The following is a 12,048-nucleotide window of genomic DNA, read 5'->3' as shown; positions in this document are numbered from 1 at the left end:
AATGTATAAATTAAAAAAACTTATATGGCATTAAAAAGATTAATGGCCTTTAAAAATCTAAAAATTTTACCAAAGTGGACAGTGTCACCATCACCAATAACACTGTCTAACGTTATGAACAAACATTGAGACAGAACATGTTTAAAATGAAGCTGTCGTTGAGAGTCATAACGATGACAAGAAAGAAAATGTGGCTTATTGTGATCTGAGTATTACACAAAATACACACTGGTACATCAGTTCCAGATAAAAGAAAACGATGAGTTAAAAAACTATGGCCAATGCATAGTTTAGTTAGAACAACTTCCTATTTCAGATCCTTAAGGAAGCAAGAAGGCCAAAGTCCAAAGTACGGTTTCACTTGGAAAAGCTTGTTTTCTCATTGCTCGCTCCAAGTCGACTGCCAGTTGGCACAGAACCGAGCCTTGAATACAGGACCATAGTCCATGTATGGAATAGGCACAGTGGTAGTAGTGCCAGAACAGATAGATTTAGCTGCGGTGTCAGTGAGCTTGTTCCCGCAAATATCAATGTGGCCCGGTATCCAGAAAAACTAGACAGAGGTAGATGTTTAAGAGAAATGGGCCAGTCGGTTTTGAATATTGGCAAAAACAGGGTGTGAACCAACGTGATTCCAGGGCCAGTACAGAACAAAGAGAGTCAGTGTAAATAGTGCCGAGGGTCTGGCAGAGCCATAGACCAGTGATCCATAGTCGAGTTTCAATCGAATAAGAGCACAATATATCTTTAGCATAGAATATCGATCCGCTCCCCAATTGGTGGAAGAGAGGACATGGAGGATGTTCAGTGCTCTTGTACATTTGACCTGTAGCTGCTTGACGTGTCGTACAAAGGTCAGCTTACGGTCAAAAATAAGCCCTAAGAACTTTATCTCAGAGACTACAGACAGCACAACTTCACCAATACGGAGGTTCAGGATCAGGGTGAATACCCAGGGTAGTCTGTAGCTGCTGCTCAATATACCTAATGTTCGACGACCAACATGAAATGTGAAAGTCGTAGATGTAGAGCCTATTTGCAACCTTGACAGGAAGTTGTTCATTGATGGCATTAATTATTACACTGAAAAGTATGACATTCAAAACACAGCCCTGAGGGACTCCAAGTTCCCATAGAAGAGAACGGCAAAGTGTTGAACCCACACAAACTTGGAATCTCCTGTCCATTAAAAAATCTTTAATAAAAATGGGCAAATTGCCACATAACCTATATATGTGTAGGTCTTGCAAAATGCCATACCTCTATGTTTTATCATAAGCCTTATCAATGTCAGTGAATATTGATATAAAATGTTGTCATTTGAGAAAGGCTTCTCTGGTTGATGTTTCAAGTCGAATCAGGCGGTCCATGGTGGACACTGGGTGGGCGAGAGGAGGTTGTTTGATTCAAGGACCCCAACAAGACAAGCATTAACCATTCTCTCTGAGGTCTTACTGAAACAGCTCATCAAAGCAACTGGACAGTAGTTTGAAGGAATCTTGGGATCCTTCCAAGGCTTAGAGAAAGGTAGGACAATAGCATGGTGGCAGGCATCAGGAAAAACATTCTCCTTCCAGATCTGGTTAAAAACAACCAGAAGAACAAGAAGAGAAGCAGGAGAAAAATGGTGCAGCATGTCATAGTGTACATCATAAGGTCCAACCAATGTACCGCCATACCGATGAAAGGCCAGTTTGAGTTCCACCAGTGTAAAGGGACAATTATAGTCATAGAAATAATCAGCTCAAAAAGAAAGAGGTGATCGCTCTGCCCGAGTTTTGATGGCTAAGAAGGTGGAGGAAGAAACAGAAGTGCTAGATACCCAGTAAAAGTTTTCACCTAGAGTATCGGTGATGCTCCATTTATCAGCTACTTCCTGGCCATGAGAGAGCAAGATTGACAGGGAGACAGAATTATATTGCCCACTGACCTTTCAAATCTTGTCCCATATGACTTTGGAACTGGTGGTGGAAAATATGTTGGTTGAAAACTTAATCCAAGATTTGCTCTGGCTTTGATGTCTTACCCACAGAACATGTGCACTGGTCCCTGGAAAGTGATGTGGAATATCTACAGAAAGTATCCCAGGCCACCTTTTGAGCCTTTAGAGCCATGTGGCAGATAGGATTCACCATGGACGAAGATACAGTGGAAAACGTGTCGAGGTTTCAGAAATACATTGAGCAGATGCTTGTATAATACAGTCAGTTACTGTTGCCACACAATTGTCTATTGATGATTTACAGACAATGGCAAGATCAAGTTCTATGAGAGCAGTGAAAGAGGGCAGGTTTACTTGACCCAGCTTCCACCAGGGCACACAGATCAGGTGGCATTGACCACAGCAAGTCTCTCTCAAAATTATAAAAATGATCACTGCCTCGTGGATTATTGTGAAACCTCAATGAAAAATGGGAGAATAATGAAGGAGAGCAAATTGAGAGATCAATAGAAGTCAAGGATTGACAGGGTGCATGAAAATAAGTAGAAAAACTAGTAATGAAAAGAGAAAGATTGTGATCAGAGAGCATATGCTCTACAGTGCAATCCCTCCTATCAATAACAGCACTTCCCCAGAGGGGATGATATCCAGTAAAGTCTCCCAGGATTAAAAAGGAAGATGGCATCTGTTCAATGAAAGCATCAGGGTCTGACTGAACATATGTCCCTCCAGGAGGCAGGTAGAGAGAACAAACAGTGATGGTATGACCCAAGGAAACACGAATGGCTGTGGCCTCCAAGGGTGTGTTTAGTGGCAAACATGTTGATCAACCAACAGTGCCACCCCTCCATCCATCACATAGCCTGTCACTTCTGTACCAAAAAAAAATGCCAAAATGTGTCTGTATCAGCAGGTTTTAGAAATTTTTCCTGTAAGGATAAACATACAGGATGGTAGGAAGCAATCAGTGTTTTGATGTCATCCAGATTAAAACGTATACCTCAACAGTTCTATTGTATTAAGGTGGCCATTTTTATTTACGTGTAGGTGAATTGGGTGGAAAACCCTCCTCTTTACAACCACGTCTTTTTTCTTTACTGTCCTCATTCGAAGGAGGTCTTTCAACCTCCATAGATCCTGCCCTGGGTTAATTTGGCAGATCTTTGCTGTTGGAAGGGGATTCCAGTGACTGAGGATGTGAACGAATGATTGTTTTGCATCTTGGAGTGGGAGAAGGAGTTGTATTTGATGAAATGCCTGTAGCCGTAACCAAAGGATGTGGATCTTTGGTATTTGTTGGAATGAATGTAAGGGACACAGATGGGTGATGAAGTTGATTCATCATCTTTTTTAACCATGGAGTTTAAAATACTTTTCATTTATTTTGAGAACAATTCTTTTGGAGGCACAGAGAGATCCATCTGCACATCCACTGTAGTTGTGGAACAAAGTGCAGCAGCATACAATCAAGATGAAGTGTAGGACAGAAACTTTCGAGCCTCAGGATAAGTAATGTCATGAATCGTTTTCAAATGTTGCACCTCTTTTTATTCCAACCATTTAGGGCAAGAACAAAAGTAGGACGGATGAGAGCCATTGCAATTGATGCAATGAGGATCCGTTTCACACTCATAGGCTTCGTGGTCCTTGCCACTGCAAAAAGCACATGTCAAGGAACCACAACATGATGTCTTTGAGTGACAGAACCGTTGATACTGGAAACATCTGAGAGGGTTTAGAATTTATGGCCACACCCTGCAATTACGATAACCTACCTTGATGGTGGCAAGTGGACATGGTGATGTAACTGTCAAGATGAGGACATTTGTTGGCATCGTAATGATATATTTGAGAGTGGAAATACGCCTCACTGCAGAAACTCCTTGGGTGGAGAAACCAGCAAGAATTTTTGACTAAGGGATGTTCTTCAAATCTCTCTCAACAATAACTCCTTGTGATGAATTCAAAGCAGCAAGAGATGTAACCTCAATAGGTATATCCCCAATTGCCTTTGAATGCAAGAGGAGTTCACTGTGTTGAGATGTGGATGTTTCCACCAATATGTCACCAGATCAAAGCTTCTTTACTGACTCCAAGAACAGACCCAATTCATGCAACTTTGCCTGGATAAGGGCAAAAGAATGAATGGCAGACCATCTATTCTGAAAAAGCATGGTGGGAGGTGGGAGACTGTGGTAAGGATTGAAGTTTTAAAGCATATAGTAAAGACAGTTGCAAAGTTTTGAGAGACAAGCAAAAGAGAGCCAGTTGGCCTGGTTCAACTTCCATTGAGGCATGCAGATCAGGGTGGCATCTACCACAACTAATAGCTTTCAAAATGACAAGAAAATGATCACTGCCCTGTAGGTTACTGTTAACCCTCCAAGAAAAGTAAGAGAAAATTGAAGGGGAGCAGACAGAGAGATTATAACAGCAGTAAAAGACTGATTAGGTGCATGAAAATAAGTATAAGAACCAGTATTGAAGAGAGAAAGGTTGTGATCTGAGATCATATGAGCTATGGAATGACCCCTCTCTAGGATTAAAAAGGGAGGCAGTAACTGCTCAATGAGGGCATCAAGGCCTGACTGATCACAGATCTCTTCAGGAGCCACGTAAAGAGAAGAAATAGTAATGGTACGACCAAAGGAAACATGGATGGCTACAGCCTCCGAGGGTGTATCAAGTGGCAAAGACAAGGTGGGCACATGCTGATCGACCAGCAGCGCCACCCCTCCATGCACTCATCCATCATGCAACCTGTCATTTTTGTACAAAGAAAACTGTCTGAGGGTGACTGCACCAGCAGGTTTCAAAAATGTTTCCTTTAAGGAGAAACACACAAGATGTTAAGAATCAATGAACATGATGGTATGAATCAATCAAATCCTTAATGTCATCTATATCTGAATGAAAACCCCTACAGTTTCACTGTATAAAAGTGACAATTTTTCTTTTTCTTTATGTGAGTGAGAATGGGGCAGGAACCCTTTCTATTTTTGACCATGTTCTTTTTTCTTTATTGGACAGAGGTCTGTTGACCTCCATGGATCATGCCCTTGATCATAATTCCATCTTTGTGAATGAATGGAGATTTGGCACACACTGGAAATGCCTTAGCTGAAGAAACCAGCAAAGATCTCTGACTTGGGAATGTTCTTTAAATCCCTCTCCAACTATAACTCCTCTGGAAGAATTCAAAGTTACACTTATACCCTTGTTCAAATATACCCTTGATGGGTATATCCCCAATAGCCTTTGTATTTAAGAGGAGTTTGGTATGTTGTGGTGAATATTTTTCCACCAAAATATCTTCATAAAATAACTTCTTTACTTACTTGGAGAAGCCAACAAGCACCTCTAATCCCTTTTGAATAAAAAGAGACACCTACCCTAAGGAATTTCTCAGATAAAGAATGCATAGTTACAAATTGAGGTATAAAATATGAATGTGATAGTGAATGTACAACAGAGTTACCCTTATGTGGTTAATTCCCAATAATCTGCTTTTTTTTTCAATTTTATTTATTTTTTTCTTGAATAGGAGTAGACATAACAAGTGCCTATTGTGCCTATTGACCCCACACACAATGAAGCCCTAAAACGAAGGCACTACGATACCAAACAAGGACACTGTAGCAATGCTAGGATTTCAAGAGCACTATACCCAAACACAAGCATCAGACACAATGTCCACAACACCCACTGAGAACATCTAACACTGGTACTCAGTTCATCCTAGCCCAAGACCACCCATCTACAGGAATTCAAGGCCAAAGTGGTGTGTTAGTGTTGGATCTCTCAACCACCCCACCCATCTACAGGAATTCAAGGCCAAAGTGGTGTGTTAGTGTTGGATCTCTCAACCACCAGGATATTCTCCTCCCCTTCACAGATTACCACACATGGCAAACACGTAGGTGGATGTTTAGATCCCAGAGAAGGTAAACTGAATGAACAGAACCTTTCCTGGGAGGTTTCCTCACCACGTACAGAAATACAAACCAAGGGGGCGAAATTTGGCAAACTTTAAAAAAAAACTACAAGTATTTTGTACCATAAAATTCAGATTTTGTAATTAAGTACTTTTTAACAAGTAATTTAAATTAAATTACTTCAAAGAGGGGTAGTAAACAAATTAGAGGAAAGGAAAGATTAGAGAAAAATTGTGGATTTATTTAAATATTTCCATATAAAATTAATATATGGGAATCCACCTTGAGGAGTAGAATAAAGAATTTATTAAAATATGTAATATTAACTAAGATTTATGCTATTCTAACTGGTATAACATAAACAAAATGTAATTAATAAATTTTTGAATGTAAGACACTAAAACCTTGTATCATGTGCAATAAAGAATACCTGTTGTGATAGGGTTAAATTAATTGCATCCCCCACATCCAAAAGTAAACCATTCTAGAGTGTAACCATCCTGTTAGAAAATGCTGTTTTAGATAAAGGTGACTCTCATCCTGACACAATATATGCATGCATCCCTTACCAATATCATCATTAAATGTGACAAGCTGGAATATAAAAGAAAAGCCTCCTATCTCAGCATCCTATCTTTTCTATATGCTTAGATATCACTAATGTACAGAACCAAACACAGTGGCCTCACTAATATTTTTCAATTTTTGGAAATGGTCCCTTATATAGACCTGTCTTAAGTATAAAAGAATATTTGTTTTACCTCTTCATTTACTGGTATATATTTTGAGAAAAATAAGATTAAAATCTTATTTGTGAATAGTAATAATATATGTATTATAATTGAAATGTGTACATTACAAAATACTAGTATATTAAAACACAGCCAAGACAGGTCACTTTGTAAAGATCAGTTTTATAATCATTGTAATATGAGTGCTTATGTGCCATGTCATTGCAACTTCTATTCAGATTAAACATTTGTATTTTCAAGTGGTAATTTGTAGTCATTCTAGAAACAAAGGTGGATAATTTGTATTTATTTTTGTAAAGGAGTTTCAAGACTGGCTAAATCTAGCAAACATCTTCAGAGATTCTGATTCAATGGTGAAAATAACAGATAAAATATAAAGTTTTTTCTTAGAAAACATTTGATAATTATCTGGACGTTATAAAGATTTCTCATATGAAATTTAAAAATTTTTTAATGCATATTATTTTTAATCTTGAAATGAAAACTACTCTGCATGTTGAATAGTATAAACTCTGAAAGAAATTACTTAATTAAAAAATCTTTATTCAAAAATCTTATATTTTGTATATGAAAGTCTTATAACATTTATTAATAACCTACAAACCTTTGTAGAGCAATGTATACGTTATCTGTTATGAGCTGGATGGATTCCACTCAACTAGTAATGAAAAGGTTAATAGATATATTATAGTTTTATTCAGTTACAATATTTTTAGTAAGAGGTTTTCTTTATATATGTAACTCAAATCAAATCAGATGAAATAAATGTGATTAAGTTTATTGGTTAGTATGGTAGGCAACTACAAAATTTGTTCATGATTCAAATCTTCATTGTTTATCGTATTTAAACTATTCAACTTACAATCATAATATGTTTTAAATGCTCTTATCAGAAAAACATGTTATCAATATTTATTTATTTGATCAATGAGGAACTATCATATATTCTAAAAATAAAAATGGTTACCACATGGTCATCTCCAACTGATAGTAGCCATTTATTCACTGTGCAGTAAATGCCCAGATTAAATATTTTTCAAATGCTTTTTGCACAATATGCAATCAGCAGTTTCCAAATGAAGACCACCATAACAAAGAGTGTTGTTTATTTTAGAACATTAGATCATCTGCTGTATCAACTTTGGAGAATGAAACCCTACATTTTAGTGTTGTAAGTCTCTAGGCTATAAACTTACCACTGCCTCACAAGGGTAGAGAAATGGGCGATAGTTAAAAAATTAGTTTAAAGAAAACTAAAACTAGGTGAATGAAAGAAAATTAATGCCATGTTAGAATGATGAAGTGATTCACAAAATTATATTATAAACCCCAAAAAACTTCCATTTTTTGTGTGTATGAGAAGATGTACTAATCATTTAATGAGTCTGTTAATTAATTCATTAACAAACAGCACTAACTACACCAGCTACACTAATAGTGACTTTCCTTCTACATACCTACAAACAGTTCCTAAGTGTGACACCTCAGGACCAAAGTTGTAACCAACATACTGTAATCTTCCACTATCTGCCACCTGAGAAACAATCAGGTTTATTATCCACAAGCACTTTAAGAAATATCAGTGATACTTTACTAGATAACTAGTATAACACAATCTAACACTTATATTCAATCTATAATACCATATATAAAATTTAAATCTAAATATTTGAACATTTTATTTTCTGACCATAAAATCTACGAACAAATTATATCCAACAATCGTAAGTTAAGATATTAGTTAACCATAATTCAATCTATTAGCAGAAACTTCAAGCAACTTCATAAAAGTTAAAAAAAAATATTATTGGGTTGTCCAAAAATAGATGTTGGAATTCTTACGATGTCATTTAGAAGCAGAATACTAAATAACTCATCATTGGTTGGTTGGTTTAATCCAATGTTTGTTGTTTACAAGATGTCTTAATTGTCTGCTGTTTCAAGTCTACTCAGAGTAAGTTTTGCAACCCCAAGACAGCATGGACAAGAAGGACTTTCATCTAATTTTCCTCTATGACTTCAAAGTTGGATGAAATGCTACTGAAACTATACAGAGCATCAACCATGCATTCAGCCATGGATCTGTTACTGAACGTACAGTTATGCATTGGTTCCAAAGGTTCAGAGATGGAGATGAAAGTATTGAAGACACCAAATGTTGTGGAAGGAAGCCATTCTTAGATGAAAACACATTAAGGGAAGCAGCTGAGGCAGACCCTCACACAACAGTACATGAGCTTGTAGAAAAGCTAGGCACTAGCATTGCCAACCACCTAAGTGTGATGGGAAAGATGAAAAAAGTTGGATTTATGGGTTCCACATGTGCTAACTGAAAATCAACAAAATCAGCATTATGAGACCTGTCAAGGATTACACTCTAAAAATTGAATGAATTAAAAATCAAAGTTCTACATCATCCCAGACCTTTCCCCAACATATTTTAAGCACTTTGACAACTTTCTGAACAATAACTGCTTTCACAACCAGGCAGCTACAGAAGAAGCTTTCAGGGAGTTCATTGACCATAGAAACTTTGATTTATAAAGCAGGGGCATAAACAGTATTGCACACACTGGCAAAAGTGTGTTGAAGCAAATGGTACTTACTTTGATTAAAACATGTTTTACAACACTGGTGTATACTTTTCCAAATTTTGCAATCCAAAAACAACATTTATTTCTGGACAACCTAATAACATCAAACAGATATGAATCTGTATAGATCTTTATTTTGACTTCAGTAATTATGAAAAATAAATCCTTTGATTTTTTATACTTATTTTTTGTTTGTTTTATAAGCCTTAATTTATTATTACATAAATTTATTTTGCTTATCCTTTTTGGTTTTTACAATACTAAAAGTAAAGGAAACATTTGAATAGCATATAATTTCTTAGGAGTACTCAGCAAAAATGAAACCAAATTTGTCAAGATTAACATCATCTCCACGTACTTACCCATAAAATAACATACAGTGCTTTTTTCATATTTCATTTACCCTTTTATGTAAATAAGAAAATAATTACCATGATCTTTCTTTTTCTTTTGAGAACCACCCCTCTCGAGTTTCTGAGCTTTCATAACTTTTAAAATGTAGGTTTGGTTTGGTGTTTTGCTTCAATTTTCCATTGGAAAAGTTGACTGACAGAAAGTAATTCAACACAAATAGTTTTATGTACAACAACAAAAACTGACATAATGTTAGTTCAAAAATCACTTAACACTATGAAAGACTAATGTGATAAAATATAAGTTTTTTATTTTCCTAATAAAAGCAAAATGTTTAGCCATTGACTCTTTAGCACTTTCAAAATCAAAATAATTTCAATCAAAGAAAACAGTGCAAATTCCTCATCTCAAATATTTACAACATATTAAATATATATATACTTTTGGGATATAACAGATTATTTCAATGACAAGCTCGCTTATCAATCTGAGATCTGCTTATAACACTGAACTTTTGAGAGCCTGTTGGAGTCCATTGTTCCAAATGTTAAGGGTTTTTAGATCCATCTGAACATCAAAAGGAAAGTTGAGAAATATAAACAACAAAGCTAGTAGAAATATTGTAATGAATTAAAAATTTATGATGGAAATCTTAATAGTAACTTCAGAAATACATAAAAAATCTTAAAATTAATTAAAAACACTAAAGAATTCTGTATGCTGTTTCATAACATTCAAGTAGAGAATCCCATAGAATTATAGTTCCCGACGACGAAAGTGTTAATAAGAAATCACAGCTGTGAACAAATAAATCCCCTGTAAACAAAATACTAAACTATTTTACACCAAAACACAAAATGTTTACAGTACTATTACAAGCTTAGTTTGCACTGTTTAAAGCAACTATATTCCTACAGTTGTAAATCCACCATAATAAAATCATGAAGATTGTTAAACTTTCCCACCACAATATATGGCAGACAATCGAGTGAATGCTAGAACCAAAAACAGGATGTTGGTTAGCTGTTGCTATATGAATTAGAGCCAGTGATACTTCAAATGATAGCTTTCTTCGTGCTCAACAATACATTGGCTTAGCAACAGTCTGCTTTACATCATATCACTGGGCAAAAACAAATGATGTATTTGTATAACAACAGTATGCTATATGCTGTATCATAGTTTAATTTACTTTAAAACCAATGAGAATACAACTTTTCTCTTTTATTTTCATAGGTACATATTTAAGTTTCATACTTCATTTTTAACACAGTTATTAACAGTTTCCATTTATAAACACCACATGAAATATATGGCTCTTTGACTTCATTGTATCTAACCTTATTCTGGGTTTCACTCAATGTCTCAGGTTACTGGGTAAAGCAATAATTTCACATCAATCACCAACATTTTGTTAGCATTGTTCTAATGAAACAGTTATGTGATATGATTAATCAGTTTACAGGTAAAATTATTGTTTTTCACTAATTATTTGGTGTATAATTGAAATTTCAGTGTAACTCTACCAATTTTTGTCTAGTTAAGGCTCTTATAAGTTGGATAAATAAAAATGCAATGAGTAATTACCCAAATATTTGGGTCTTTGTACATTGAAACAATAAACTTAAATTTACCATCTGTATATATATATATTACTAATACCAGTCACAATAAAACAATCTGACATCGTTTGCCAAGGTTGCTTTCAGAACTAAATTACAGCTAGTAACAGTTACACCAAACTTACACAACATACACTTGCCTTAGTCAGTTGCTACTTATTATTATTAATACAGTATTCGTACTAACTATCGTTAGTGTTAACTGTTGACGTGTGTTAAAATTTTTTATTATATTCATTTATTGCCAATGATTATATTCCAAAAGATACAACACTAACCAAGACAGGCGTAAGAGCTTTTATCACTTCCATCAATGTATTGTAGCTTGTATTTTTCATGACCTCTCATTACATTCCCTCCAGAAATGTTCTCGACACTATGCTTATTAGTGATCATAATTATAAATTTTAATATTACATAAACCAATACAGACAAACTAAGATGTAAGAAAAATAAACATGTTCAAAATACAGCGTTATTCGCTGTCCCCCTAACGCCTGAAAGTAAACGAATGTCTTGCAATTTAGAATATTTTAATTAAACCAATCTTTCAAAAAATGTAAATCCAACTTTATTTTATTTATTTTATAATTACAAAGTAGCAATTACAGGATCCTGCACGTTTCAGCTAATAATTCTACGTGGTTAAACAAGCTTTTGAAATTATTTGAGTTAATTCGTTGGTAGAAATATCTGAAGCAATTTTTGTTCCTGCATACACCACCAGCGAGAAGCGTGTGTTAGAATTTTGCGCAAAGCTACACGATGGCTATCTGCGCTGGCTGTTCCTAATTTGGTAGTGTAAGACGAGAGGGAAGGTAGCTAGTCATCACCACCCACCAACAACTC

At 35.5% G+C, this 12,048-nt stretch overlaps 1 protein-coding gene across 2 annotated transcripts in view; it reads right to left on the bottom strand.

Annotated features, from left to right (window-relative positions):
• Positions 1-11,704, bottom strand: part of LOC143231290 (DNA-directed RNA polymerase I subunit RPA49-like) — a 74,236-nt gene extending 62,532 nt beyond the window's left edge. Inside the window, exons 1-3 of one of the 2 annotated variants that reach the window (XM_076465850.1) lie at positions 11,478-11,704; positions 9,655-9,769; positions 8,087-8,163 (exon numbers count right to left, since the gene is read on the bottom strand). In XM_076465850.1, the coding sequence (XP_076321965.1) occupies positions 8,087-8,163; positions 9,655-9,657 (80 nt within the window). In that variant the 5' untranslated portion in view covers positions 9,658-9,769; positions 11,478-11,704. The remainder of the gene's footprint in view (positions 1-8,086; positions 8,164-9,654; positions 9,770-11,477) is intronic. The other variant, XM_076465843.1, reaches the window with a different exon arrangement.
• Between the last annotated feature and the right edge of the window lie 344 nt (positions 11,705-12,048).

Source organism: Tachypleus tridentatus, chromosome 1 (genome assembly GCF_004210375.1).
Source record: "Tachypleus tridentatus isolate NWPU-2018 chromosome 1, ASM421037v1, whole genome shotgun sequence".
NCBI classification, from domain to species: domain Eukaryota; kingdom Metazoa; phylum Arthropoda; class Merostomata; order Xiphosura; family Limulidae; genus Tachypleus; species Tachypleus tridentatus.
Note: the sequence above shows the minus strand (reverse complement) of the source record. Positions and strands in the feature narration are given on the sequence as shown.